Source organism: Aulostomus chinensis, chromosome 21 (assembly GCF_037954235.1).
Source record: "Aulostomus chinensis isolate RoL2024-O1b breed Wild chromosome 21, RoL_Achi_v1.0, whole genome shotgun sequence".
NCBI classification, from domain to species: domain Eukaryota; kingdom Metazoa; phylum Chordata; class Actinopteri; order Syngnathiformes; family Aulostomidae; genus Aulostomus; species Aulostomus chinensis.
Genome location: NC_141340.1, coordinates 1,060,001 through 1,087,325, shown reverse-complemented (window position 1 = coordinate 1,087,325; position 27,325 = coordinate 1,060,001). Strand labels below are relative to the sequence as shown.

The 27,325-nt window shown below is 50.6% G+C and overlaps 4 protein-coding genes across 16 annotated transcripts in view; 1 reads left to right on the top strand and 3 right to left on the bottom strand.

The window, feature by feature from the left end:
- Positions 1-191: 191 nt before the first annotated feature.
- On the bottom strand, positions 192-7,278 carry rmc1 (regulator of MON1-CCZ1). Its single transcript, XM_086190765.1, has 20 exons — positions 7,080-7,278; positions 6,238-6,314; positions 6,050-6,134; positions 5,898-5,954; positions 5,714-5,800; positions 5,431-5,571; positions 4,944-5,047; positions 4,465-4,554; positions 4,104-4,209; positions 3,701-3,854; positions 3,562-3,615; positions 3,334-3,462; positions 3,120-3,226; positions 2,898-3,017; positions 1,890-1,967; positions 1,622-1,726; positions 1,463-1,531; positions 1,295-1,382; positions 1,051-1,188; positions 192-905 (listed from the first exon to the last, which is right to left on the bottom strand). Exons 1-20 carry the CDS (start codon positions 7,176-7,178, stop codon positions 826-828), a joined length of 1,968 nt encoding a protein of 655 aa, XP_086046891.1. The 5' UTR covers positions 7,179-7,278; the 3' UTR covers positions 192-825.
- A 112-nt stretch (positions 7,279-7,390) lies between these two features.
- On the bottom strand, positions 7,391-13,890 carry riok3 (RIO kinase 3 (yeast)). 3 transcript variants are annotated; one of them, XM_086190767.1, is made up of 14 exons: positions 13,684-13,890; positions 13,308-13,419; positions 11,898-12,013; positions 11,345-11,490; positions 11,160-11,267; positions 10,422-10,531; positions 10,199-10,342; positions 9,997-10,124; positions 9,646-9,828; positions 9,369-9,528; positions 8,933-9,013; positions 8,732-8,821; positions 8,532-8,645; positions 7,393-8,331 (listed from the first exon to the last, which is right to left on the bottom strand). In XM_086190767.1, the coding sequence occupies exons 2-14, from the start codon at positions 13,341-13,343 to the stop codon at positions 8,218-8,220; spliced, it is 1,530 nt and encodes a 509-aa protein (XP_086046893.1). In that variant the 5' UTR covers positions 13,344-13,419; positions 13,684-13,890; the 3' UTR covers positions 7,393-8,217. The 3 variants fall into 3 exon arrangements, with proteins under 3 accessions (XP_086046892.1, XP_086046893.1, XP_086046894.1); XM_086190766.1 differs by lacking the exons at positions 13,308-13,419; positions 13,684-13,890 and adding an exon at positions 12,855-13,192 and having other exon boundaries at positions 7,391-8,331; XM_086190768.1 differs by lacking the exons at positions 13,308-13,419; positions 13,684-13,890 and adding an exon at positions 12,165-12,396.
- Positions 12,694-23,623, top strand: LOC147241273 (clavesin-1-like). Of its 2 annotated transcripts, none has more exons than XM_086190770.1 (9): positions 12,694-13,980; positions 14,868-15,044; positions 15,889-16,666; positions 18,288-18,458; positions 18,887-19,005; positions 19,293-19,467; positions 19,789-19,899; positions 20,096-20,319; positions 20,560-23,623. In XM_086190770.1, the coding sequence occupies exons 3-9, from the start codon at positions 16,568-16,570 to the stop codon at positions 20,636-20,638; spliced, it is 978 nt and encodes a 325-aa protein (XP_086046896.1). In that variant the 5' UTR covers positions 12,694-13,980; positions 14,868-15,044; positions 15,889-16,567; the 3' UTR covers positions 20,639-23,623. The 2 variants fall into 2 exon arrangements, with proteins under 2 accessions (XP_086046896.1, XP_086046895.1); XM_086190769.1 differs by lacking the exon at positions 12,694-13,980 and adding an exon at positions 14,043-14,451 and having other exon boundaries at positions 14,704-15,044.
- A 207-nt stretch (positions 23,624-23,830) lies between these two features.
- LOC147241271 (aspartyl/asparaginyl beta-hydroxylase-like) overlaps positions 23,831-27,325 on the bottom strand; it is a 29,409-nt gene continuing 25,914 nt past the window's right edge. For all 10 annotated transcript variants that reach the window (XM_086191558.1, XM_086191554.1, XM_086191555.1 and 7 more), the window contains 8 exons: positions 27,300-27,325; positions 27,126-27,224; positions 26,886-26,975; positions 26,569-26,706; positions 26,365-26,500; positions 25,854-25,945; positions 25,539-25,672; positions 23,831-24,947 (listed from right to left, as the gene is read on the bottom strand). The exon at positions 27,300-27,325 is cut by the window's right edge and continues 111 nt beyond it. In XM_086191558.1, the coding sequence (XP_086047684.1) occupies positions 24,797-24,947; positions 25,539-25,672; positions 25,854-25,945; positions 26,365-26,500; positions 26,569-26,706; positions 26,886-26,975; positions 27,126-27,224; positions 27,300-27,325 (866 nt within the window). In that variant the 3' untranslated portion in view covers positions 23,831-24,796. The remainder of the gene's footprint in view (positions 24,948-25,538; positions 25,673-25,853; positions 25,946-26,364; positions 26,501-26,568; positions 26,707-26,885; positions 26,976-27,125; positions 27,225-27,299) is intronic.

The window sequence follows — 27,325 nt, the reverse complement described above, 5'->3', positions numbered from 1 at the left end:
AAGAGTCGCTACACGGCTCCGGCTCAACCCTGGTCACTATGGTGGTTCTTGGTTCTAATAGCTGGAGAACCTGTGAGGTTCTCAGTAGGAACCCTCCTGAGCAGCTGTTTGAAAATAAACCTGGAGGCCAGAACATGAAGACCTTCAGACATCATTACTTCCTGAAAGCGTCCCGCCACCCCCGAAGCAGGAAGTGCTCGTGGACACAGGTTCAGCTCCATCTTTAATTATGACATCACAGTTCATCATCACCATTTCGTCTCAGGTCACATGATACAAACGCAGACACACAACCACGTTCTTCACTGCACAAACCCGTCGCGGCCTCCCGCCGGAGCGACGTGGAATCACGGAAGTATTTACACCAGGACGAGTCGTCACCCCGACTGATTCCTCGTCAAAAACAAACTCTAAAAGCCCATAAGAAGAAGCAGCGTCTTGGTCCCGGGTCCAACGCGTGGGGCTGGAATGATGGGCGGGGCCAAAGTGAAACCGAGGGACACAAACGCAGTGCAACACGTATTCATGTACTCGCTGTTGACGCCGTCCTGACAGACTCACGGCGACACTCACTGGACCCTTCAGACACGCGGGCTTGGCCTTTGCTCCTCAGCTGGCGGGTCGACGGCGCTTCCTGGTGCGTCTGCTGGCTGCAGCCTCCTCGTCTGCCGATTCTCGCCTTTCTCTTCGAGCAAACGCTGATATGAACCTTCCTGTGTGTCTCGTCTCCTCGGAGACGACGAAGCGTACGAGCCCTTGGACGCGGGACTCCGTCAGGTCGTCCGGTTCCTCCCGGGTCCGGCCCACCCTGGTGCCGCCCAGGGGTCACACGGTGGAGGCCTTCATCAGGGCCTGCTCCCCAAACAGCTGCTTGAAGTGAACCACGTGCTCCTCACAATGTTCTCCTGGTGACAGCAACATGACATCACAAGTTACAGCCAATAACCCCCATGCATCACAGTGCTGCGTCAGCAGGAAGTTTCAAAGAGCCCGAGAACCACTCTGGTTGTGTGTGTGAGCGCGTGTGTGTGTGAGAGAGAGAGAGATCACCTGGGTTGAAGGCGGGGCTACCTCTCAGTCTCTGGTTCCTCTGCTGAAAGGACCTGAAGACGGTGTAGAATAACATCTGGTCTCCGGTCTGTCGCGCTGCGTCCAGAAACTTCCTGGCTGACACGTTGTCATGGCCACCTGGGTGAGTGACAGCAGCTCAGGTGAGCAGACGCTAAATCTCACAGGTTGTTGAGTAAACACAACTATTCACACGCCAGCAGAACCTGAACGACCACCGACGTACCAACACTCCTGATGAATCTGAGCGCGCCCAGAACCTGCTGCTTGGACAACAGAACCTCCACGATCTCGTCGTTGGCTGTGGACAGACGCTGAGGGGCAGCAGGTTTAAGAGAGGGACAGATGTTCCACCAGGGTTCAGTGTGTGTGTGTGTGCGTGCTCATCAGTTACCTTCAACATGTCGAGGGACAGCTGGTGGGCAGGGGGGTACGTGCTCTCCAGGGACAGCAGCAAACACGCCTGTCACCAACAACAACCCGCAGCGTGAGACTAAACATGGCGGCGGGCGGGGGAGGTCATGAGGGACTCAGGCACGCATGCAGGACTCACCAGGGGTTTGGAGTCGCTCAGGACGTGGTACTGCAGGAACTGGTGCAGCATGTAGAACAGGTTGTGCTGCACCAAGGTCTTGATCACCAGCTCGTACAGGTAGTGCTTCCACACACACAAGCACATTCGTGAGAGGCGGGACCAGCCCACCCACCTGGAGCAGGTCACCCCCCAGACCAAACACCCCCCCCAATCAACTGCTCTCTGCTTTTTTGCTAAGAAGTGAAAACATGAATTTAAGCTTCAACATTTTTCTGCTGGTCTTTACCTGCACGGTGATCTGGAACTGGTTCAGGGAGCGGATGTACTCCATCAGCACAGCGATGATGAACTTGTGAGAGACGCCCTGCACAACACAAAGAGTGGTGAACCTGGGGGCTCAGCTGGGGGCTCAGGTGGAGGCTCAGGTGGGGGCTCAGCTGGGGGCTCAGGTGGGGGCTCAGCTGGGGGCTCAGCTGGAGGCTCAGGTGGAGGCTCAGGTGGAGGCTCAGGTGGGGGCTCAGCTGGGGGCTCAGCTGGGGGCTCAGCTGGAGGCTCAGGTGGAGGCTCAGGTGGGGGCTCAGCTGGGGGCTCAGGTGGAGGCTCAGCTGGGGGCTCAGGTGGGGGCTCAGGTGGGGGCTCAGCTGGAGGCTCAGCTGGGGGCTCAGGTGGAGGCTCAGGTGGGGGCTCAGCTGGGGGCTCAGCTGGGGGCTCAGGTGGAGGCTCAGGTGGGGGCTCAGCTGGGGGCTCAGGTGGGGGCTCAGCTGGAGGCTCAGCTGGGGGCTCAGGTGGAGGCTCAGGTGGGGGCTCAGCTGGGGGCTCAGCTGGGGGCTCAGGTGGGGGCTCAGCTGGAGGCTCAGGTGGGGGCTCAGGTGGGGGCTCAGCTGGGGGCTCAGGTGGGGGCTCAGGTGGGGGCTCAGCTGGAGGCTCAGGTGGGGGCTCAGCTGGGGGCTCAGCTGGAGGCTCAGGTGGAGGCTCAGGTGGGGGCTCAGCTGGGGGCTCAGCTGGAGGCTCAGGTGGAGGCTCAGGTGGGGGCTCAGCTGGGGGCTCAGGTGGGGGCTCAGGTGGGGGCTCAGCTGGGGGCTCAGGTGGGGGCTCAGGTGGGGGCTCAGGTGGGGGCTCAGCTGGAGGCTCAGGTGGGGGCTCAGGTCCCGGTCCAGGTGCTGCTGGCTTACTGATCTCTGGATGAAGACGTGGGCGGTGCTGCCCCTCAGGGAACAATCCCCTCACCCGGAATAGTACTTCTACATGGTTGTAGTATTACCATCAAAGCGGTAGTGTCGGTGTGTATTTGTACCTTCCTCTCGATGAAAGACGACAGGACGTGTGTGTACATGTCTGACTGGTCGATGACCGCCTGAGTTCTGACGGGACGCTTCTGAGCAGCGCTGCCTCGTGCTGGACCCGCCTCCACGGCCTGCAAACACACATCAGCATCTGAAGAACATCTCACACACCGCGCACGCAAGCATGTTCTACTCCAGCAAGGCCGGCGACGCCCATCTGGGCCTCCCCTCACCGCCGTGTATGTTTGCTCCGCCTCCAGGTATTCTTTATACACCTGGTTCAGCTTGTCGAAGACCGTCGCCACCACAGGGAGACTCCCTTTGTCCCGGCCCTCCAGAACTGGTGGGGAGGAAGCAGAGCTCTTTAGTCATCATCACCCTGCACCAGCGCCTGGCGTGCCTTCTCTCCTCCACCCCCCCGCCCCGGGTCACGCCCTGTAGACGTACTCTGACAGCAGACCGACAGGATGACCATCTTGCAGTCTCGCCGCCGTAACAGGAAGTCCATCAGTTTGCCTTTGTCCTGCAGCAGGTTGACGGTTGGTGGCAGCTTCACCTGCAGGTACCACAGGTAACCTGCAGGTGAAGATCACACGCGTTGACACGAAAGTCATCTTCAAGATGACATCAGTCAGATCCTAAATCTTGAGCTGTGACATCATGACATGTTCATACCTTCGCTGGCGCTGATGATGATGTCAGGCTGGAAGACGCTCCAGGAGGAGGAGTCTGACGTGATGCTCAGATGAGGAAAAGTTTAAAACGACAAGACAAAGCATTTCACTTTCCAGGAGCTTGAGGTTCTGAAGGATACAGAGCTGACAGGGAGCGGGGGGCTGGGACGGAACCACAGCCGGGCCTGCCAGCGGGATCCTGTAGGGGTGGATGGAGCGGGCCGGCAGCACCGGCTGGTGCGTGTTCACCGCAGCGTCCGGCTCCTTCAGCTTGATGTCGAAGATCAACGACGTCTACGGGGGAAAAAAGACACCTTTTATAAACAAACGCCAACACCAGATGGACAGTGGGGGGGGGGGGGGGCTGTCAGTGAGCTGTCAGGTGAGGCAGCACTCCAAGGGTTAAATTCCAGACAATAATGATCTTCACTGATCACGGTAGTTACACCTTCTACTGTGGTCACCTGTGTGTGCGTCACCTCAGGACAGGGGAGCGCACACGCACACACACACACACACACACACACACACACACACACACACCTGTGAGCTCTGGTGATGAACCACAACCAGATTATCAACGATGTTGAGAGCAAACTTCCCCGTCGTGTTCAGCTTCAACACATGGCTCTTCTTACACGCACCCTCCCTACACACACACACACACACACACACACACACACACAGTGATGTTAGAAGTCGCACATAAAACTCTGGGATCTGAATAATTGCTAGGATGCAGACAAAAATATTAGGGTTAGAAACTAATGATTAATGACATCATCGCCATTCCACAACATGGCGAGACTCTAAATGTTTGTTTCCCTGAACAGAGAAGATCTGCCATGACACCACAGGCTGGGCGTGTGTGTGTGTGTGTGTGTGTGTGTGTGTGTGTGTGTACCTTGGTAAGTGGTACAGCACCACCTCTGCGCTGGGGCTGTTGGCGGTCCTCGAGTGATGCTTCAGATACATCACGTACAGCTGCCCGTAACTGTGACGGGAGACATGGTCATTCAGCGGCGAGCTGTCACCGTGTAAGCCGCCGCCGAGGAGGCAGCGCGAGCAAGAAGAAACAGCATCATCAACATTTGTCCTCAAAAGCACAGATGCGTCTCCCCACGTGACTTTTGCGCCCCGTTACAAGAATTCCTCTCAAAGGGGGTTGGTGACCTATCATGTCAGCCAGAAGGGGGCGTGACCACCTAGCCAGTGGCCAGGCGCCGGCCCCGGGCCACTGGCGCGCCCCAGTGCGAGTTGTCTAGAGTTCTTATCAGTAACACTGTCACCTGCAGTGACGGGTCTGCTACTACTGAGCATCGCTGTTTAGCTACGTGTCCCACACTGGTGAATCGCTGCCATCAACACAGACAGTGGCCTTACATGGTTGCCATGGCGATGTCCCTCTCTGACAGGCTGAGTTTGGCGGGTTTGGGGACAACCGGCAGTTCAATCTCAAACTTGGACATCTTGGACATGCTCCCGCTCTGAAACAAGACACACATCGTCTGAGGAACGCTGACTGGCATTCCGGTTCGGGTTCTCAGGGAACCTCAGGCACCTGAACCAGAACTTTCATGGTTAAGATGTTGAGACTCCGATTTGTCGTCTTTGCTGCATTATTGGTTCTGTGCACACCTGGTACCAGGATCGGTCCTGAGTGAGCCGATCACTGCCTTCACACCAGGTGAGGACACACGGAGGGGTCCAGAGATCTGACACCTGACAGCTGGTCCCCGGATCATTTCAGGACGGGTCTTAACAGGTGTGAACAGAACCAAGCCTCCCATCGTCGGCGCAACTTGGCAGACTCTAACTTGTGAGTCTTCACGCCAATGTAAACCCATAAATGAGTACTGGGCGTCCTGACCCTGAAGACGAAGGGCTGCAGGACGTTCCCCTGCACGGTGGTGGACAGCAGGATGACGGCCGTCTCAGGACAGTACTGGTACCAGTTCACGTTGATGCTCTGGCTCTTCAGCAGCTTCAGGCTGCGTTTGTCTGGAAACACCTGAACACATCAACCCAGCGGGTAAGATGAGAGGAACCGCCAGCACCACGGTGAGCTCAATGACAGCCACGCCCATGCAAACGTTGGGCCGATGACATCACTGAGAGATGTAAGACCTGAAAGAGCGGACAGGTTAATTCACCTGGTAGAACTCAATTCCCTGATCAGTGATGAAGACGATCTCGTTCCAGTTGGTCCAACAGAAACCCAGAACGTTGGCGTTCTTCATCTGCACAACAGAGGAAGGAGAACTGTAACAGGCTGACGTGACGGCTCCTCTGACCCCCCCATCAAGGCTGTTCCTGCTCCAGCACTTCAGCACCAACCTTGCATTCCTGGCTGAACTCCATGTGTGGATAATCAGGAATAAAGTTGATGAAGTCCTTCAGAAACAATGACATCACCTCTTCATGTTATTCCTCAAATGAGTCACATGACATCTTATTTTCTGCGGCCTCCTCCCTGCAGTTGAACTCACCACAGACTTCGAGGTTCTCTGGACGGCGAGAATCTTGTTTCCGATGGAGAACTTGATGCATTTCACTTCTCCTTTGTCGTCCATTCTGTGAAGACAACACAACCCCACAGGAGAGAGAACGTTGGAGAAATCCATGATTTCATTCTTGCTCTGTTTGGTGGTCAGATATCCTGCTGCGTGTGATGTACCTGAAAGCAACAGAGCTCTTGTCGTCTGGGCCTTTGACCACCACCCCCGTGGCACCACCTGAGCGCACGGCGAACACCTGAAGGCCAGAGACGCATCAAGAGACATCAAGTAACAGACAGCGAGCTTCCACAGAGGATTCATTCAGATACCAGAACAACGGAGCCGGACTTATGTTTGACCCCAGGTGGCCCCGCCCCCTCAGGGAGGCGGAGTCGTTATGTTGAGGCGAAACCACAATGGCTTTCTACCGTCATCACCAGTGTTGACAGGGTTAAAGAGGGACGTTCATGGTGGGAGGGGAAATAAGAGCTCCTGGCTCAGAACCACTTCATTCATAAAACTAAAGACAACTTTATACAGCAGAAATGTGTTTCATTGATATAAAACTACCGAAAACAGCCTTAGTCCTTTCTAGTCGTTATGTTCTATGTCCACTAGAGGCCACTGAAGTAGAGGGTGCTGCTCGCTGTCAGCTGACGATGCTAACTAGCCACAGCTATGCTAACTAGGACAAGTTCTTACTGAAGAACTGTTGTTTAACAGGGAAAAAAAGAGGCAACAGAACCAGTTTGCTGTATTTTGTATGCCTTTATCATTATAAGTCAATAACCGCACAAAGAGTTTGATGTGAGAGTCGTCATCCCGACTACCAGCCTTCATCCGTGTCGCCCAGCCTTCCCGGGCCAAACCCGCAATACCTGGACCGAGTCTCGCTGTGTTTGCTTTATTTTATTCTCAAAAAACCTCCCTGGACCTGTCGGGGCTCCCGGGGAATCCCGCCTCCCCGGGGGGACAGTGACAGACACAACAGCGTTCCGGCGATGCTAACTACCTAGCTCACCTGCTTGTTAGCCTCGTCGAAGAAGACATTGTTGACGCTGGAGGCGTTTTCGAACTGCACCGGGTTCTCGCACAGCTCCAGGTAGTGCTCCACGCTCATCCTCACACTTCCACGATTCAGCGTCGCCTCGTCGGATAACAGCCGCAGCACCGAACCAGGAAGAGCCCGCCTCAACTGTCGGCCGCTACTTCCGGAAAGCGACTTCAGAATAAAAGCTACGGGAGTCTTTCAGTTGAGCCGCAACCAGTTTTGTTTTTATCTGGGTCACGTGACATCCGGCTTTCATGTGCTTGAGAGCAAATACACCCGACATTGATCAGGACACAAAGAGTTTTCATCTTTTAATGTCTCGCACACACACGACACCAGAGCAGGGAAGCCACTTCCTGCCAAGCCTCCAGGAAACAATGAAACCCTTCAGTCCAAATCACACTCATCCATCATTTTATCAACACGGTTTTTCTCCAAAAAATCTGAAACTGAAGCAGGATTACATTTCATTACATTTTTTAAAAATCATGATACAGATGCAGCGATCAAATCCGGTAGCAACAATGATCATATTAGGACCAGAGGGCGGCTTTGATGGACTAGCTAACGTGGTTAGCATCATGGTATGTTTGAAGCTACATCGGACTGGTGAGGTCTTCAGGCGCCAGGTTCAGACTGAGCTCATGAGCTCTAAGCTAGCTGGCCTCAGCTAATATGCTAATCCAGGACTCGCTGAGGCTCACCAGCAATGTGACAATCAAGACACTGAATACTGACGCTTTCACACCATGTTTCCCTAAACTAAGCCACCATTTTAGAATAATGTGATTGAAGCTGAGCCGGATCACTCAGGTTTGTGTCAACGGTTCTGGTGACCCGTTCACACACAACGGGTGTGGACCATTAAAAAGCATCAGCGCTAAGATATGCAATCAGGTGTCGTCTCCATGTTGGCGCTCACCCATGGACGCTCCGACTTCAACATCCAACACGATAATGCTCCTTCCCCCCAAAGCCAGGAGGAGGCGCTCCGTCCTGCCTGAGGTGAGGGAGCAGTCGGTGGGAGGTGGGGTGGGCGGAGGGTCGGTCCTCCGTACATCGTTTTCAACACGGCGGGATCGTGAAGAGAGAGCGAGCCGAGGGAGCGTTAGTCATCAGCGTCAGGTTTTAAAGGAGGGCCGCCATCGTCGCAGGACACAGGGAAGGATTTTTTGCCTCGCCGCTGGACGTGATCCTCGTTCCTCTTTTCCAACGCCACGATCTGTCAGAGAGAACTCGTAAGGTGCTGTTTCAGTCCAGATAAACACCTCAGCTGGTCATGTTGTGATGTCACGGTACCGCCAATCTGGTAACGAGCATCATCACCCTTCAGGTGACTTCATCTGTACTCATGGGGAAACATGTGCCAAGCAACCATGACACACACCAAAGCACCTGCAGAGGACTGCCCCGCCCAGTTACCTCAGCAATAAAATCAGCTTCAACTTCAGCGCCAACAGGGATGTTCAGTCCAGTCACGGCGTTAAACAGGTCGTACACACTCAACGCTTCAGTCACCCCTCGCTTCTGGAAGAACTGTACACACACACACACACACACAATTAGGACATCAACAGAACAGGACCTCAACACAAGCTGCTGAGTACATTTGTAGCCGTTACCGTGGAAACGTTCCTGCAGTCTCTGAAGAGGAACTCAAGACCATGAGGATGAGTGGGCTCAACGGACTGACTGACATCAATCAACCACACCTACACACACACACACACACACACACACACACACACACACACACACATTAGAGCAGCGTTGTGGAGGGTGAACCACCAGAGGATGGAGAGACGAAGGTCGTGCAGTCGTACCTTCCCTGCGTGCCACAGCATGTTGTACTCACTGAGATCAGCATGAACCAGATTACACTGATGATACAGCTGCTGCATCACCTGCACGCACACCCACACACACACACACACACTTGAATCATGACAAAGCACCACGTGTAATGTCATTCACTTGCACAGGAGAAAAGTCAGAGTAAAAGCAGGAAAAAAATTTGGATGTTGAAATTATAATAAAATACATTACAATGTAAACATGAATAATCGCAAATTATTTTAAACGCATTTAATTAAAAATGGATGAATTAAATACTTCCGTAGACACTGCTCAACATTTTCACAATATTCAACATTCCTTCTACACACATTCGAGTTTCAAGACATTCAAACTCCTGTTCAATTGTAGAAGTCCAGGAGCCGGACAGAGAGCTGCCGTTCAAAGATGGTGGCGCTTCCTTACATGGAGAACCTGCTCAAAGGCGTTCCTCATGTCCTCTGAGCTCAACATGGCGTCTTTGAGTTTGGGAGCAGGAACGTGGTCTTTCCCAATGAATGACATCACCAGGATGTGTTTCTTTAACAGCACCACCTCTGGACAGGGAATCTCAGCCTTCTTCATCCTGAAGACACGCGCACACGCACGCACACAGACACACACACACACACACACACACGCATTGTAGCTCACACTGGGTGACAGTGGCATTGGCAGCATGAGCAACAGCAGCGTTCGCTACCTGGTCAGGTTGTGCATCTCTTTCTCCGCCCACAGCCTGATGACCTTACGGGGGTTCAGCTTGCTGAAGCGGTCGATGAAGCGGTAGTCGTCTTTGATGTAGCGGTCTCTGTTCTTGAACTCGTTGAGTGTGGTCTTAAACACCTTCAGCACCACCTCGTCTGGGACTGGCTGCTCCTCCAGGCTGACACGCACGCACGCACACACACACGCACACACACACACACACACACACACACACACACACACACACACACACACACACACACACACACATCCAGACCCTAAACTACCGTCCTGAGTTCTTTTAATCAGCAGTGATGATGACATCATCCTCTGTCTCTTCACTCACCTCCCTCCGTCTGCGTGGAAGACGACAGACTCCTTCCCGGTGCTGATGCAACCGTTGATGTTCTCCAGCACGCCGGCGTTCACCATCTTAAACATTAGCAGACGAGTACGAGGGTCCACAGCTTGGTCCTAAGGGGGGAGGGGGAGGAGTTTCAGAAACACAATGTGGGTGTGGGACTGATGAGGTCACTGGGCGTACATACGGCGGTAGAGTGCTCCTTCTTCTCGTGCAGTCTGGCGCTGCGTCTCTGCTCGCTGTAGCAGTGCTGCTTGAGGGAATTGAAGACCTGATTGGACAGCTTCAGGTCCATCCCCAGACCGTCGCCCACGTGCACCTCTGGAGCGAACTGCAGGACGAGAAGAGCAACATCTGTACTGGAAGGAGACATTTCTCCACTCGCTGCATCGTGACTGACACGGACGTACGTTGTCCATGCGAGCGGTGTTCTTGCGGCCACAGGTTTCTTCATCGTGTTTGGTGGTGATGTTCTTGCCCTTCCCGGTGAAGCCTCTCCTGGGCGTGGTCTGGGGCTTCTCTGGGTGGTCACAGCAGAGTGAAATGAGCAGAACATGCAAACCGGAAAATGATGCATTTCTGCAGCGCTGCAAATTCACAAGTAGTAAGAATTCAACACGAGAGAAACGCTGTCGGTTCTCCTGATCACAGCCCGACCCTCACTTGGCCAGTTGAACCCCTGCAGGCACATCAGAGCTGCCGGCACATCTCAACATGATCGAACGACCGCCGCCGACCAGCAGCTGGCGAGGAGCAAGGCCTGCTGGCAGAGTGTTAGCAGGCATGCTAGCGCCATGAGGGCTTGACAAAGTGTCCATGTGACACCTGCTTCAAGTCTGGCAGGAGCCCACAACATCAAGAAGTAATTGAATAAAATATCCGTTGGTGTGTACGAGGTGTGTGTGTGTGGGGGGGGTTCACGAGTTCCAATGCTTCAGTGTTCAATCAATAACTCCTTTGGTGAGCAGTGGCAGCACCACGGCACATGAACATACATGCAGCGCTGGAAACAGAACCTCTCACTGGCTGGACACTGTGGCGTCTCTCTAGCATCAGAGGCCGCCTCGTAGAGACTTCAGCTCTCGGTCCACAACAACTGGGATTCAGCGTCAGATTCAGGTGTGAGCGTACACCTGTCGGTGCCCTACCTGCTCTGTAGGGGTCGTGTCTCGTGTCCTGCCAGTCCACCTCGTCCTCTGAGCTGTCGCTGTCGTCATAGGGATGGACCATGCGGTAGTTCTCAAAGGAAATGGACACTGGACACAACACAGAGACACTCAGCCCCCCGCTCAGGAAATCAACCCTGACCCGTCTACACCATCACGGGGGCTACCTTTGCTGTCTCCGTTGAACTTCTTCTCCTCGCGGCGCAGCTGGTCATCGAACTCACGGTCAAACTGCATCTGCAGCATCTGAGCGAGCATCAGGTCACTTGTGGTATCAGGAGCTTCATCCAGCAACAACAGATCTCCTGCAGCACTGAGAGACAGACACCGGACCGGGTCAGAACCTGCCGACATCTGGACCCTGGTGGTCCGTGTGTCCTTCCCCACAGTTAAGCCTGGTTTATGCTTCTGCGTTGCGGCGATGGCGTAGGTAAGCAGACCGCTACGCCGTAGCCTGACGTGCACCTCCAAAAAATCCTGACTACGCGTCACGTCATGACATGAACGTAGGGTCTAAGCCGTCGCTACCCCATCGCCACAACGCAGAAGCATAAACCAGGCTTTACAGGAAGTACACAAGACATGTCAGGAGAAGGAGTTAAACACAACCATCAGGCTCTGCTTCCTGTCCCTCAGACTAAACTCAGGTCTAAAAGCTCCTCCAGCCTCTAGCGGGGAGGCCCAGCCCAGCACAGGAGCATTCAGAAGGGGAGAACCTACTCAGCCAGCGGTGGAAAGCTGTTGTTCTCTTCGTCCAGCTGTCGGGCCAGCTGCTCGCTCATCACATCAGCCAGAGAGCACACCGGCGCCACTGGCGCCGCCGAACCCCAGGGGCTCTGGAAGACACACACATCACCACAAATATTACATCACACATGGAACAACAGAAATGAGACTCCAGTCAGACTTGACACCAGGCAGGGGCAGACGTCATGGTGGCAGGCAGACCAGAGGCGTCATACGACCGCTTCACGCCAGCGTGGCTACCTGACACCTGATGGTTCCGTGTAAGTCCTGGTGACCCCAATTAGTCACAACACACACGGCGAAGGGACAAGACCACGCTCAAGGAATATAATGTTCATTTCTGGGTCACCAGAGGGGTGTGTGTGTGTGTGTCTTCAGGAAGAAGAAAGCTGGGGGGGGGGGCGCCTGGGCGCGACCCCTCTCTGCCAGGAAGGTGGTGTTAAGCTGAATTCAGATTTCTGATCATTTCACTGTAAAACCAACAACAAACCAAGCTGGAGAGGTTTTTGACGTCAGACATCAGTTCTGAGTGAGCTGGAGCTCCGCCCTCCTGCTGCTCTGGTTTGAAGAGTGGATGGGCAGTCAAAGGAGACACGTCCAGACATGTCCGGCTCTGCCCCTCCCCCACGCCCTGACGTGTACACCTGCCCCGCCCACCACATACCTGACTATGATTGAATCGCTACATAGTCTAAGTGTCTCTGTGAGCACGTGACAACATTAGCATCAGCATTAGCGTGACGCAGCAATGACTGACATCATGAAGACGTCACGTTTGCCTGAGCTGGGATGATGGAACGCGCCTGCTGGGTCACGTCACGTCTTCTTCTTCTCTGGTTCTTTTTCTGGGTCCACTCAGAACTCAGCTTTGTTCGACACGTTCGACATCCCTGCACCACAATAAACAGTCCTTTAGACGTTTCTACCCACCACGTGACAGGAAACTTGATGAATGGATGAATGATGACGAAGGCTTCCTAATGTCTGTTTGCTAGGAAGGTGTGACGTAACCAAAGAGCTTGATTCTATGAAGGAAACGTGATTCCGTATTGGAGGCAAAATCAGAGAAACGAAGCGCTTCAGCTGCTGCCTGAGAGCTAACATCCGGTGAGAGGGTGACTCAGTGTGGTGAACATGAAAACATCACGTGAACAGTTGCTCCTCACACTTTGGAGCACTCATGATGGAGAACTCCGACACACCGAGGCGGCCTCTCTCTGCCAGAGACCGTCCACCGCCCCCAGCTGCTCGCGTCCTTTTAAGGAGGCGACAGTCAAAGAGGCCATGACGGCTGAAGGCTAGCAGGAGCTAAGCTAGCAGGCTGCCAGCGGAGTACGGAAGAAGAGTCCCGTGTTTCAGGAGATGAGAGTTCACCTGGCTCACCTTTGGTGTTTGAGCTGCGACTCCACTTTGATCCATGGTTGCCAAGATGTTTCTTTGAGGGGGGAATGGTGGCTGGCCGCGGACCTCACGTGAGCAAACTCGGAGCGGCAGACTTCGGGACAAAAGACAAGGCCTCGCGATAAGACACGTCGAGATCGCTGTCGTATTTCGTCAATAATGAATACAAGAAGGGAATTAAAGGCGTTTGCTGGGATTTAGCAGCTGAAGCGAAGTACAGACGCAGTTACTCAGAAATCAACCAGCGAGTGCAGCTCGTCACAACAGGATGTACGTCACAGCCCGCGGACGCTACTATGCGACTTCAAAATAAAAGCTGATGTCAAACGAGCTTGCGATATACCCTCTCCATACTCACGCAGTACTACCCTCTGAGTACTCTGGTGGAATTTCTGAAGAGTAACAGGGAACGTCACAGGAACGTCATATCTATGCCTCCCATATAGAAATAAAATTCATAACAAAAAAACAAACACAGGGCTGCAGGTGGAGCAGCGGTCCTCCCTGTGGCCCCCAGCAAGAAGGTTGTGGGTGGAGCACTGGTCCTCACTGTGGCCCCCATCAAGAAGGTTGTGGGTGGAGCAGCGGTCCTCCCTGTGGCCCCCAGCAAGAAGGTTGTGGGTGGAGCCCCGGCTGCAGCACGGGGTCTTTCTGGGTGAGTCTCCATGTTCTCCCTGTTCCTGCTGGGTTCTCTCTGGTACTCCAGCTTCCTCCACAGTCCAAAGACATCAAGAGGGACCAGGTTAATCCAGACTCTAGATTGACCGTAGGCGTGGCTGGAAGAGCCAATGGTTGTCTGTCTCTATGTTGGCCCTGCCATGGACTGGTGACCTGTCCAGGGGGAAGGCTGCTGGGATAGGCTCCACCCCCACCACCCTCATCAGGAGAAGAGGGGGAACATGGAGGGATAAAATCACACGTCTACACCTCCAATGTCTGCATCGTGCAGCCTAACACGCGAGTGCCCGCGCACCAGACACAGCGAGTGCGCGCAAGAACTCCAATCAGCCCAGGTCCAGGCGTGAACGCGCACGGACGCTTCTGTCACACAAGCTCGCGGGAAAGAAAAGACAGTGAGAACAGGTGGTGAGACCGGAACCCCGCAGGAGAGGCTTTCAAAATAAATGTAGGCGAGGATGAGTTGATTCGCAAAACTTGAACTCAAAAGAATCGCGATCAATGTTTTTACACACACATCTATCTATCGTCTATCTATCTATACGAATGTATATATATATATATATATATATATATATATATATATATATATATATATATATATATACATACATTTATTTATCATTTATGTGTTTATTAATGTATTTATACAAACTGAAACTCAATAATGTTGATGACATCATTCTTTGCGTTTTGCCAGAAATGCAAACAATCAGGTTTTATTGTGAAAAGAGTGACCGGAAGTCGGGTTGTTTGACAAGGATAACGGGCCGATGTGGAGCATCCTAACGTCTCCTCGGAGCACAGAGTCAAGCGTCCCCCTCCTCGCGTGGATGTTAAATAACGACCTTCGATCATCCGCAGCTTCCGGTCGCTCCTGATTTTCCTGCTCGTCGCTTCTTCATTCTGGACGGATCGCTTTTGTCCGCGGGCACTGATGGCCACCAGCGCGGTCCCCAGCATCAGCACCACCACCGGAGGACCGTCGCGCCAGTCAGGACGACCGGGATTCAACCAGCACACCTAGCAGCTCGCTTCCCCGTGAGTACACAGGTCCGATTCCTGCTGAAATAAAGACCCGCGTCCCGGATGCTGGCCTGGGAGGACGCGCCTCATCCTCTGGTCCTGCTGGTCCCACTGGTCCAGGTCTCCCGATGAAGGATGACTTTCAGGAGACCAGTGTGTCCGCCCAGAGAGACTTTCACTACCTGAGCTAAACGTCAGGCGGTTCCTGGGTCTGTGTGAAGCGGAGCCCGGGGGGGGGGGTTTGCTGTTTGCAATACTGGTACAATATTTTATTGAAACTCTCTCAGGGGTCCCTCTGTGGCCCCAGGGCCCCACACTGGGACTCTTGCCTCTCACTGTAGCTGCTCGCCTGCGCGCGTCATCCCTGATCCGACCTTAACGGTACAGTTTTTCTTGTCCTTTTCTTGAGGGCGGGCGTCTCAAACGTGTTTCGTCCTGGAATTTCCTTGGGTGCTGGGAAGGAAATCAAGTAAAAACTGACAAACATACGACAGAATTAGTCTGTATTCAGATCAGACATCTTGAGTTGAAGCGTTTGTGAGACGCCACGTACTCTAAGAAGGGGGTCAGCAGCTCAGCGGCGGCCAGCCTGGCATCCAGAACGTAACGGAGGTTTGTAGAAAAGACAAACCAAAGACGATGGCAGGTGTTTGAGGCCCGCTGGACGCAAACTTGTTCAGAAACTAGAATTCTGCTGGAAGTTACTTTCAGTTTCAGTCAAAACTCAGGCTTTGACTCAACAACCGTCCCCTCCTCAGCGGTGGTCTGAGATCAGATCTGAACGTCAAATTCGTTATTTAGTCTTTGGAGTTTCATTTGATCTGATTTGGACTTTAAGGGTTCATTTCGTGTCTTCCAGGAGTCCCACATCAGACCGAGTTGCCTTACCTGAACGTTGACCTCTCTCCCACACCTGAGCGAGAGGTCACGGCCCAAAGTCACCAAACTTACGACTGATGAACCTGAAAGTGACGTCTGCCCCCATCAGACACCATGTCAGAGCGCGGCAGGAGGAGCACGCTGTGAGACGCAGGACGGCAGCAAAAACAGGACAAAAAGGATGTGAATTTAGCTTCAACAGCCACAACAGAGTCCCCCTGCTACCCCGTCCTCTGGAGACCAGAGACCAGAATCCACCACAGTCCTGTAGAAACCTGTGACTTCAGAAACCAAAAACGGACGGAGACATTTAGCTTCCCAAAGTGACGAGGTAGACTCAGACGGCAGTGACTTCGTTGACCCATCAGACGTCCAAGCACGATTGACTCTGAGCAACGCAAAATCTGACAGCTAATCAGATGATGTCACTGACAGAAACCAGAAATGTGTCAATCAAATGACTCCGACCCGTGAGACGGTTCAGCAGATCACCAGCAGAGATTAACTGTCAGCAGTTGGTGGAAATCACTGCTGACGGCCAGACGCTGGAGCAAAGAAAAAAAGACTCGTGATATAAAACCGTGACAAATTAGATTCCTCTGTTGATGCAAGGGGCTCGAGTAGACAGGTAAACATCTGAGGAAGCAAACCAGAGCAAGATGACACACCTCCACGCCGGCCTGAGCTCCGAGACGACCGAGAAGGCTCGTTTAGAGCTGAATGAAAACCCGGACACGCTGCACCAGGACATCCAGCAGGTAAACACCAGAGACGCCACCGACAAAACACCTGCCGTCACTTTGCTGTCACGGCTATTCACTTCGACTCAGTAGTTTCATCTCCATAAACATCAACTCCTCCAGTTAGTTAGGTAGTTAGTTAGCTAACAAGTGAGATAGTTAGCTAGCAAGTGAGTCAGTTGGTTAGTTTGTGAGTGAGTGAGTTAACAAGAGTTACTGAGGTAGAGTTAACTTATGAGCTAGTTAGTGAGTTAGTTAGATTAGTTTATCTCAGACTTTTGGTTTGGCTCATTTGGGCGGCGGGTGAATTAATGGATAGTAAATTAACTTTTGGGTGAGTTAGCAAGTTAACTGAACTAGTGAGTTGGTAAGTTAGTGAGTGAGTTGGTCAGTGAGTTCACATGCAGGTGAGTTAGCAAGTTAACAACTCAACTAGTGGGTTGGTAAGTTAGTGAGTGAGTTAGCAAGGTAACTACTCATCTAGTGGGCTGGTAAATTAGTGAGTGAGTTAGCAAGGTAACTACTCATCTAGTGGGCTGGTAAATTAGTGAGTGAGTTAGCAAGGTAACTACTCATCTAGTGGGCTGGTAAATTAGTGAGTGAGTTAGCAAGGTAACTACTCATCTAGTGGGCTGGTAAATTAGTGAGAGAGTTAGCAAGGTAACTACTCATCTAGTGGGCTGGTAAATTAGTGAGTGAGTTAGCAAGGTAACTACTCATCTAGTGGGCTGGTAAATTAGTGAGTGAGTTAGCAAGGTAACTACTCATCTAGTGGGCTGGTAAATTAGTGAGTGAGTTAGCAAGGTAACTACTCATCTAGTGGGCTGGTAAATTAGTGAGTGAGTTAGCAAGGTAACTACTCATCTAGTGGGCTGGTAAATTAGTGAGTGAGTTAGCAAGGTAACTACTCATCTAGTGGGCTGGTAAATTAGTGAGTGAGTTAGCAAGGTAACTACTCATCTAGTGGGCTGGTAAATTAGTGAGTGAGTTAGCAAGGTAACTACTCATCTAGTGGGCTGGTAAATTAGTGAGTGAGTTAGCAAGGTAACTACTCATCTAGTGGGCTGGTAAATTAGTGAGTGAGTTAGCAAGGTAACTACTCATCTAGTGGGCTGGTAAATTAGTGAGTGAGTTAGCAAGGTAACTACTCATCTAGTGGGCTGGTAAATTAGTGAGAGAGTTAGCAAGGTAACTACTCATCTAGTGGGCTGGTAAATTAGTGAGAGAGTTAGCAAGGTAACTACTCATCTAGTGGGCTGGTAAATTAGTGAGAGAGTTAGCAAGGTAACTACTCATCTAGTGGGCTGGTAAATTAGTGAGTGAGTTAGCAAGGTAACTACTCATCTAGTGGGCTGGTAAATTAGTGAGTGAGTTAGCAAGGTAACTACTCATCTAGTGGGCTGGTAAATTAGTGAGAGAGTTAGCAAGGTAACTACTCATCTAGTGGGCTGGTAAATTAGTGAGTGAGTTAGCAAGGTAACTACTCATCTAGTGGGCTGGTAAATTAGTGAGAGAGTGATTTCACATGCAGGAGTTGTTGAGTTTCTTTGTAAGCAGCTGATGGAGTGAGTGAGTCAGCTAACTAGTGAGTTTGTTTTATCACTTACTTACTTTACTAATTGCTGTGTGCTACCCTGAGGTGCGGGACATGATCGTGACACGGCCGGACATCGGTTTCCTCCGGACGGACGACGATTTCATCCTTCGCTTCTTGAGAGCCAGAAAGTTTGATCAGGTGGAAACCTTCCGCCTGCTGGCCCAGTACTTCCAGTTCAGACAGCAGAACCTCGACATGTTCCAGAGCTTCAAGGTCCGTCCTTGCTTGTGCTGTTTCAGTATAAATGAACTTCATTTTGATTGATTGGAAATTGATGACCAGTTAACAGGCAGTTGTGACTTGCAGTCTCACAAGGAATTAAAATGTTTTCTAGCTACAGTCACAAGTCACATGACCTCATCGCTGCATCCTGCAAACTAGAGCTTTTTTCATTCGCCTCCAAAACAAACACATGATTTTGATATTCATCAAGATGTTTATGATATGACACAGTCAGTGGTGCTCATGGGAAATGCAGTCTTGATTCTGGTAAACATGGCTGCCTTTGTCCAGAGAGGGAACCAAAGGTTACAGAAAATAAGCTCATTGCCATCGATCCAGAGTTTCAAATCCCTGCGGAGACGTGACCGTGTGACACACGTCAATCAGTGTACCGAACCGGTTTGCTGTGTGTCCCTCAGGTGGACGACCCCGGCATTAAGCGTGCACTGATGGATGGTTTCCCAGGCGTGCTGGAGACTCCAGACCAACATGGCCGAAAAATCCTCATCTTGTTTGCCTCCAACTGGGACCAAAGCAGGTGATACCGGGAGTGGTGTTTTCCCTACACTGCAGAGACATGGGGGTGGTGGCAGGTGGCGTAGAACATGTGTACCAAGTAATGTCCCCACAACAACTGCAACACAAACCCACTCTCACCCTGGTTAATGAGTCATCTTTGACTAACAAGAAACACAAACACATCCTTGGGCCCAAGGTTGTAGTTAAGAGCTGCGGCGTGACGGATGGTCACACTCGCTTTAATTATTGATTAGCTGCTACTCTCGTCTTCCTGATGGTCTCCTCCTCCTCCTCCTCCTCCTCTAGGAACTCGTTTACAGACATCCTGCGGGCGATCCTCCTCTCACTGGAGGTCCTGATCGAAAACCCTGAGCTCCAGATTAACGGTTTCATCCTCATCATCGACTGGAGCAACTTCTCCTTCAAACAGGCATCGAAACTGACGCCAAACATCCTAAAGCTGGCGATAGAAGGCCTCCAGGTACGCCACTCATAGAACGTAACCAGGTACGCCACTCATAGAACGTAACCAGGTACGCCACTCATAGAACGTAACCAGGTACGCCACTCATAGAACGTAACCAGGTACGCCACTCATAGAACGTAACCAGGTACGCCACTCATAGAACGTAACCAGGTACGCCACTCATAGAACGTAACCAGGTACGCCACTCATAGAACGTAACAAAGTTCACCTTCTGTTGAAGGCCATCTTGCAAAAAAATGAATGTGGATGTTCTCCAAACCTGACTGGCGTCCTTGGCCTTCGGCCTCTTGTCTCCTTGTGTCCTCGTCTCCTCAGGACAGCTTTCCCGCTCGCTTCGGGGGGATCCATTTTGTCAACCAGCCGTGGTACATTCATGCCATGTACACCATCATCAAGCCGTTCCTCAAAGACAAGACCAGGAAACGGGTGACAACATCCCATCCTTCCTCCTTGTCCGTCTTTATTGTCCTCCATCCATGCCTCCACTCTTTTCTGCCATCCCTCTCTTTTTAAAGTCCTTCTGTTCTTTTCTAACAACTCATTTTTCTGTTTTCCCCTCATCCTGTTCCTGGTGTCCTTCTTCCTTCACACCACAACTCATCTCTGTGCTCCTTGTCTCCAGATCTTTCTCCATGGTAACAACCTCAACTCGCTCCACCAGCTCATCCAGCCTGAGTGTTTACCATCGGAATTCGGTGGGACGCTGCCCCCGTACGACATGGGAATCTGGGCCCGGACGCTGCTGGGCCCGGACTATAACGACGAGACCGAGTACACACTGACCTATGATGCCCTGCACGTCAGGGAGTGCTGTGGGGGAGGCGGAGAAAAGGACATGATGAAGAGGTGAGGACGGTTCCGGCCACGAGTGAGTAAAATGGTGATGATGATAAAAGGATATCTTCTTTGCATCCAAACTGTCTGGGAGTGACTCATGACGTTGTTGAACTTTAGGCTTTGGGGGCGTTGAACAAGAAGAAGCTTTCCTTAAGAGGTCAAACTGGAACATTTCAGAAATCAGAAACTGAGAGTTTGAACGTGAGCGAGTTCCATTTCTACCAACAGGACGACACATTTGTGTTTCAGGTCTCAGTCGGTGGTGGAACCAGGAACTCTCCGACAGACAGACAGAGAGACCAGCACACCGCTATTGGCCCTGGACTGAACACGCACACACACACACACACACACACACGCACACACACACACACACACACGCACGCACGCACGCACGCACGCACGCACGCTCACTACCAGCTGTACATCACGAACCTGCTGGATTTGAACTCTAGTCCTGGTGATGTGAACTCTGGCAGCAACTCCGTCCTGTCCCTCAGCCGAGCGTCTGAGCGTCCGTCCCCGTAGACACACGCACACACACACTCACACAAACACACACAGGTGTGTGTTTGTGGTTCCTGCATTCTGAACATATAAACTACAATCACGTCATGTTTCTGTCCTACCTGAGAAGCAAACATACTGAGTTGTGTCTTTGAGTGTCAGGAAGTGGTTTTGTGTGACTGAGCGGTCGGATCCACCATGGAACCTTTGGAGGAGTCGCACCAGCAAGAGTTCATCACAAACCAAACCCGTATTTAACCCTCTGAGCCCCAAAAACTCTGCCGACACTTTAATGGCTCTCACAACTCGACTGTTACGTTCCCTGATAGACGCACACGTGATTCCACACAACGCCGCTCTGCCGCCATTATGGCTCTCCGTCACAATTGAGGGTTAGCTTTTATTGTTCCTGTAAAATCATCACACAGGATTCAGTGATTGTTTTCTCAGCGGTTTGCTTGAATGTATCGTTCCATTTCTTACAACTGTATTTTTTTACAAGCTCATCCTCATCGTTTGTTCTTCCAAAGTTGAACAAAATCATTTTGATGAAACTTCCCAAACAGAAGTTTTGCTGTCACACATGATTCATCTAAGGGCTGTTGGAAAGTTCACGGTCCAACAAAACTGTGGACTGTGTGACATCATCAAACCTGCTGTCAGGGTTTAGAGGGCGAATTTTGAAATAATGATAATAGTATGAAATAACAGCCTCGGTTATGTAATTATGATAATTTACAGACTACAGTCACAGAAAACATTCTCAAATATTAACGAAAAGATTGAGAATTATTAAATTCAGATGAATCAATAATTAAACGAACTGTTATCAGGAGCTTGTGGCTCATTTGAACATTTAGAGCTCAAAGTTGAAAAACAGCAATCATCACTATATTTAATCCAATTTTAACAAAATGAAAGCAGAATTAAGTAAGACACACTTTATCCAGGTGTCCAACTGGAAGTAACAGATGTTTTAATTTGGCCATTAACTCAAGAATAAAAATGTTTCATGTCAGTCTTAGGTAAATCGTTTTAAAATGTTGATCCGGTAGAATGTCTTTGTGATGCTGCCCCCTAGTGGTCAAACATAATAGTTTCTGTCTTGTTTGGATTTAAACATGTGGAGCGTCAGAATAATTTATCAAAATTTGAGATGCTTCTTGTCGGTGAAACTAAAATGTTTAAACGTTCCAGAATCCTTTTGTTTTTGTGAATCTAAAAGTTTCAGATAAACGTGCGTCTGACAACACAATCAAAACAAGGACTTCCTGGATGGTTCACACTCAAATTCTTTTAAATATCAGAACCTCCAGACTGACGCGTCTCCACAGGAAGGAAAGTTGATGTAAAAGGAACTTCCCTTCGGTAGAATCATTTCACCTTTTTTCTTAAACCACATCGACTTCGCACAATCATTTCAGAACAAACGCACTGCACCCGCGGTTCACATGCATGAAAATTATAAAAGTGTTCTACCAGAGTGCAACATTTCCTTCAGACGTGAGACGCCAAACGAAGCTCCACCTGCTGTGAAGGGGAAGATTGTTTTTACTGAATCTATTTGAAGATTGTATATTATTACCAGTATTATTGCACTGCAAAATAAGAGGCACTTGGCACATCAACCAGGTTTTTAGAGTCAAATTGCGTGGTTCCAGCTCCTTGTCACCTGAATTCGGTCTGATTCAGGTGACAAGATGACGTGGTTTATTCCTGCTTGCCAAGTCTGTCCTCTTTTTTTGCAGCGTGCGACTCGTCGTCAGGGCTGATCCGATCTCACGCGACTGAAATGTATTTCCTTTCAATGAATGTACAGAAGTAAACATTTACACCAACTTGGCCCGGCTGTGCTTCACTCACCTCAGAAACACTTCCCTGTTGACTTCCTTGAAATGTGGGAACTGTAGAAGGGTCACGGGTCACGGGTAAACCCCGCCCATGCTATAAATGTCTACCTGTTATTCAACTGCTCAGCCACTAGAGGTTCCCCTCGAGTCAGATTAAAGGCTACAGAATAAATAATGTGGCAACAAACAGGCAAACATCGTGGTACATGTGTCTTTGTGAGGACCGCCAACCCTAACCCTAAAATCAAGATCTGGGGACCGACAAACACGTCCTCGTTCCCCAGTTACAAGTATCAAGTCCTCATTGTGTAGCACATTCAAGAACACACACAGAATCATCCGACTTCCCTCCTTGTTTTGAGCCTTGGCGAACATGTGAAGAGTCAAGTGACATCTAGTGGCTAAGTCGGAGATTGCAGTTGAGCAGAGGTGGCACTCATCCACACTGTCATTACTCAGGTAAAAGAACCGATCCCCATGTCAAAGGGTAGAAGTACTGAGCCAGTCCATTTACTCAGGTACGAGTAAAGATTTACAGGCTCTTAAGTGCACTCAAATTAGAAATATTTTGTCTTTTTTTTAATACCAGCAGTTTTCAAACACTCTTTGCCGTTTCTCCGCCATGAAGTCTCACTAACTCGTGTTTTTGTTGACGAGCCAATACGGCAGATGACTCATCATTTCTCAATAGGTTTTGGCGAGCGGTGACCATCACTTACATGCGATAGCGCCACCTGTGTTTTGTTGAACCAAGTTACAAGGAAGCTGTTGAGGGGTCAAGTCAGATCACTGCGCCCTGTCAGGAAAGTAGTTCAGGCCATGGGTCTGATTCTTAAAGAACAAGTAAGGAAGTATTTGTACTTCAGTTACTTCCTATCTCTGGCAGTCTGACTAAACTGACAGTAAATAAAAAAACGTACGGAGTTGTTCTTCGGCCTCGGCCCCGCCCCATTCACCCAGGTTAGCTACAAACGAGTTGTCGTGTTCTCGGAGAAGCAAAGAAACAATCACAAAACTATAACGGTGAAAGTTTGTCACCGTTCCGTCACAAAAAGAAGGCAGTACCTGCACGTATTCAGCATCTAAGAACCGCCAACACAGGCACACGCCAACTGTCGCCTCATCAGGAAAAAATAAACAGACAATTTTGTTTTAATTTTCCTTTTTTTCTGCATGTTTTCAATTTTAATAAAAAATATATCATCTTTTATAGCATCTTCATTCTGGTTGTGCAAAAGTGATGAAAAAATGACAAACAATTAGATAATAAGAAACGAAGCATCGTGGCGGAGCTCCAACAAAGTCGTCTGCCTCCAAACATGAAGCAAATATTCAGCTCAGTGGCGGGTCATGACATCATCACCATCATATCTGGGTCATGACATCATCTCAGCTGTTTCTAGATCATAAGATCATCACTGCTGTGTGTCTAGGTGATGATGTCACAGCCAGTCTGTGGGCCATGACATCATCAACGTAGATTTGAGTGATTTAAGTGTAATAAACGCATCAAAACGATGCAGAGATGACGTCATGACGGTGATTTGGACAAAGTATGACGTGATGCCTGTCAGGTCTGTCACCATGACAACAAGCTAAGAACTTCTAAAAGGCAGGTTTTCTGAATGGAGTTCTGAGCAGATGGACAGACACAATTTCAATTTCCCGACTCTCAGAACGTCACATCCTCGGCTCCCTCGTGTCCACGTGGTCGTGATCTTGCCTTCATGGATTCGGCTGGGATGGAACTTCACCTTCAGTCTGAATGACGGCAAACAAAACTGACAAAGACGAAATACAGATTTTGTTTTCAGACCCTTGGCAACGTCAGAATGCTCGACTGAACCTAAGAACCTCTTTTACAAACATTCTGAAGCTAGAAAATACATTTGGAGTTCCACCATATTTGCAGGACTGGGCCTGGTCCAACAGGGCTGAGCCGGGCCAACCGGGGTGAAAGCCAGAACCAGATGTCTTGAGTTTGTTGTCAGTAGTATCATCCATCTGGAGGATTTTCTGCAGCTTTTAGTATCAGTCCAACTTGCCTCGTGATTCTTCTCACACTCGGTCAGTCTGTCAGTGTTCTCAGCACCACAGAAGAAGAATCCTCGTTCTGCCCATCTCCAGATCTATATGGCACTGAGTGTCTGGCGCTGGTGCGTCGTCAGCTCCGGGTGCCAAACGTCTACGATGAAGATGAGGCGGTAGCTGTCCGCGTCCTGCCAAACCTCGTGCTCAAAGGAGTCGTCGAAGATGAGGACTTTCCCCTCCTCCCACTCCCTGAGTCCAGAGGAGGGAGCGCCAGAGACACAGAAGTATGAGACAAGTGTTTTCCACAGAGGAGAATTCCTATTAACCAGTTATCTGTTTAGTTTTAGAAGGAGAATAAGAACCAAGGTCCCAGTCGTCCCTCGGTGAGCTGTTGGCTCAGTGTGCTAGCATGCTAGAAAACTCAAATGTTTCAGGAAAAGTTCTCGACACAAACTTAGTCCTCTTATTCAACTTTGAAAGAATAATCACTCAGTAATGAGGTGGCCTGATATGGACGGAGAAGGCGGGACTGTCTCTGTGAGCCTGTCAATCTCAATCCATCTTACAACAAGGGAGTCCAGCTAATCAGATGATACTGGGAGGACTGCTGTCTGACAGAATCAGCACGACGTCAGCAGTGAGAGCTGGAGGGGCTATGGCTAGCTACCCCTACAAGCTAACACCATCTGTTCGGCCACGCCGCCCGTTCGGAAGAACAGGAAGATATGGGATGGTGATGAAGTTAGGAGGAGATGGAACAAAAAGGCAAGGAAAACAGGGGACGTGAGGAACGGAGGTCTGTCAGTGGAGTGAGGAAGAGGAGGAGGACAAAGAGGTCACCTGGTCTGGTTGGTGCAGCGGATGCGGCAGCCATGTTTGGGGATGACGAGGCCCAGATGCATCCGAAGTCTGCAGTTGGTTGGACCCGTGTGAGGCCACACATGAGTACCAGGCTGCATCACAGAGAACTTGATCTGGACACACACACACACACACACACACACACACACACACACACACACACACACAATAAACAAACCATCATCACCAGGGGATTTCATAAAAAACTATTCAGGCTTGTAGCCTCCACGAGGAGCATATGACACCTTGAGCTCCATCAAACAATGACAGGTGTGAATGTGTGTGTGTTTCTACCTGTCCTCTCTTGCAGCCTGTAGCTTCAGGGTATCTCTCCATCAACGAACACGTCTTCGGGACACCCTGACACGAGGTCCCTGCTTTCCTCCCTGAGCACAAAACCAGTTTCATCTGATGAAGCTTCCAGTTCACCAGTTAGTCAACATCAGTGGAACATTTCCCCCTACAATAGTCCTGATGAGGACATCTTCATTCACCCAAGACAGAAACATAGGAGAACGTTTTCTTCTCTCTATTATGAGACCATAAGGTACCAAAAAGGAATGTTCTCCTCAAACACCAACCCTTTAAGATGTCCCACATTCCCTGAAGCTCGAGAAAAGTTCAGGAAATGTATCTTTGAAATAAACGTCTTCTCTAATGTAAGAAGAAGGAGGAGGAGCCAAAGAGTCTACTGACTTAAATTTCAGATTTCTCTACTGAGGCAGGAAGAGCAGCCATGCATGTCAAAGGTCAGGAGGTGAAAGGTCAGGAGGTGTCCACCCATTTTCATGTCATGTGTTCCTACCTTGTTGCCAGAGGGTGTACTGGCCCCACTCTCCTTTCTCCCGCAAGTTCTCCTCCTCAGGGATGAACAGTCCCGTGCTCTGGTCCATGACCGCCAGCGCCTCGTCCCTGATGGTCCTCCAGTTCCTCTCCAAAGCCTGGACACACAAGACTGACCTTAGAACCCTGATTAAGCGCCGGTATGTCCCTCCAGGCGCGGCTGTACCTTCACCAGGTCGGTGTATCCTGTCTCTCTGGGCGTCCACCAGGGTTGAGCCTTCAGTCCGTCCACGTTGTAGAGAGAACGTTGCCACACCGAGGCGAAGTGACCACGCTGGTGACCCAGCTCGTACCAGTGATATGCCTGGAAGACAACCACACATTCATCCCAGGAACCAGTTCTATTCACCGCTGATGTCCTACAGCGAGAATGAGGGCAACATCAGCACTGGGCAGTTTGGGGCAAACCAGTCTGGAACCACATGAGCTCGGTATGTAAGTTTGAAAACTCTGTGTGTGTGTGCGCGCGCGTGTGTCTCTCACGCTTTCGTCTCTGACTCTCTGAAGAGCGTCTCCCAGGTGGAAGTAGAAGCGTCCATCGTCTGTCCCAGGCTCCCCCGTCTCCAGACCCTCCTGGACAGAGACGATGTCAGTGAATCCATCAAAATAACACATTCATATCTAATAAAAACACAATCAAAGACATCCGCCGAAGGGTCAGAGCGGCGCTCGGCACACGTTAGATAGGAATGACAACGAGCGTGTGTGTATGTGTGTGTGTACCTTCAGGTATGGAATACTCTCCGCAATCTTGTTCTCTGACTTCAGAATGAAGCCGTAATGGACTTTAGCAAAGCCGTCGCCGGGGGCAACTGCTAGGACCTAGCAGAGACAGCCAATCAGATGGGAGAACAGCAGTGACGCAGACCAGCACCTGGGGATGACGCGTTCACTCACCTCCTCATAGACCCTTTTAGCGCCCT

Excerpts from the sequence above, each read along its gene's own strand:
- rmc1 (XM_086190765.1), bottom strand. The coding sequence starts at position 7,178 with ATGAGCGTGGAGCACTACCTGGAGCTGTGCGAGAACCCGGTGCAGTTC. Across the intron at positions 5,572-5,713 it reads AGGGAATTGAGTTCTACCAG|GTGTTTCCAGACAAACGCAG; the intron begins GTGAATTAACCT and ends TGATGTGTTCAG. Across the intron at positions 1,968-2,897 it reads CGTCTTTCATCGAGAGGAAG|GGCGTCTCTCACAAGTTCAT; the intron begins GTACAAATACAC and ends TGTGTTGTGCAG.
- riok3 (XM_086190766.1), bottom strand. The coding sequence starts at position 13,028 with ATGTTAGCTCTCAGGCAGCAGCTGAAGCGCTTCGTTTCTCTGATTTTG. Across the intron at positions 11,268-11,344 it reads GTTCAACGGAGACAGCAAAG|TGTCCATTTCCTTTGAGAAC; the intron begins GTAGCCCCCGTG and ends TGTTGTGTCCAG. Across the intron at positions 8,646-8,731 it reads ACTGCAGGAACGTTTCCACG|TTCTTCCAGAAGCGAGGGGT; the intron begins GTAACGGCTACA and ends GTGTGTGTACAG.
- LOC147241273 (XM_086190770.1), top strand. The coding sequence starts at position 16,568 with ATGACACACCTCCACGCCGGCCTGAGCTCCGAGACGACCGAGAAGGCT. Across the intron at positions 16,667-18,287 it reads TGCACCAGGACATCCAGCAG|GTGCGGGACATGATCGTGAC; the intron begins GTAAACACCAGA and ends TGCTACCCTGAG. Across the intron at positions 19,468-19,788 it reads TGGCGATAGAAGGCCTCCAG|GACAGCTTTCCCGCTCGCTT; the intron begins GTACGCCACTCA and ends TCGTCTCCTCAG.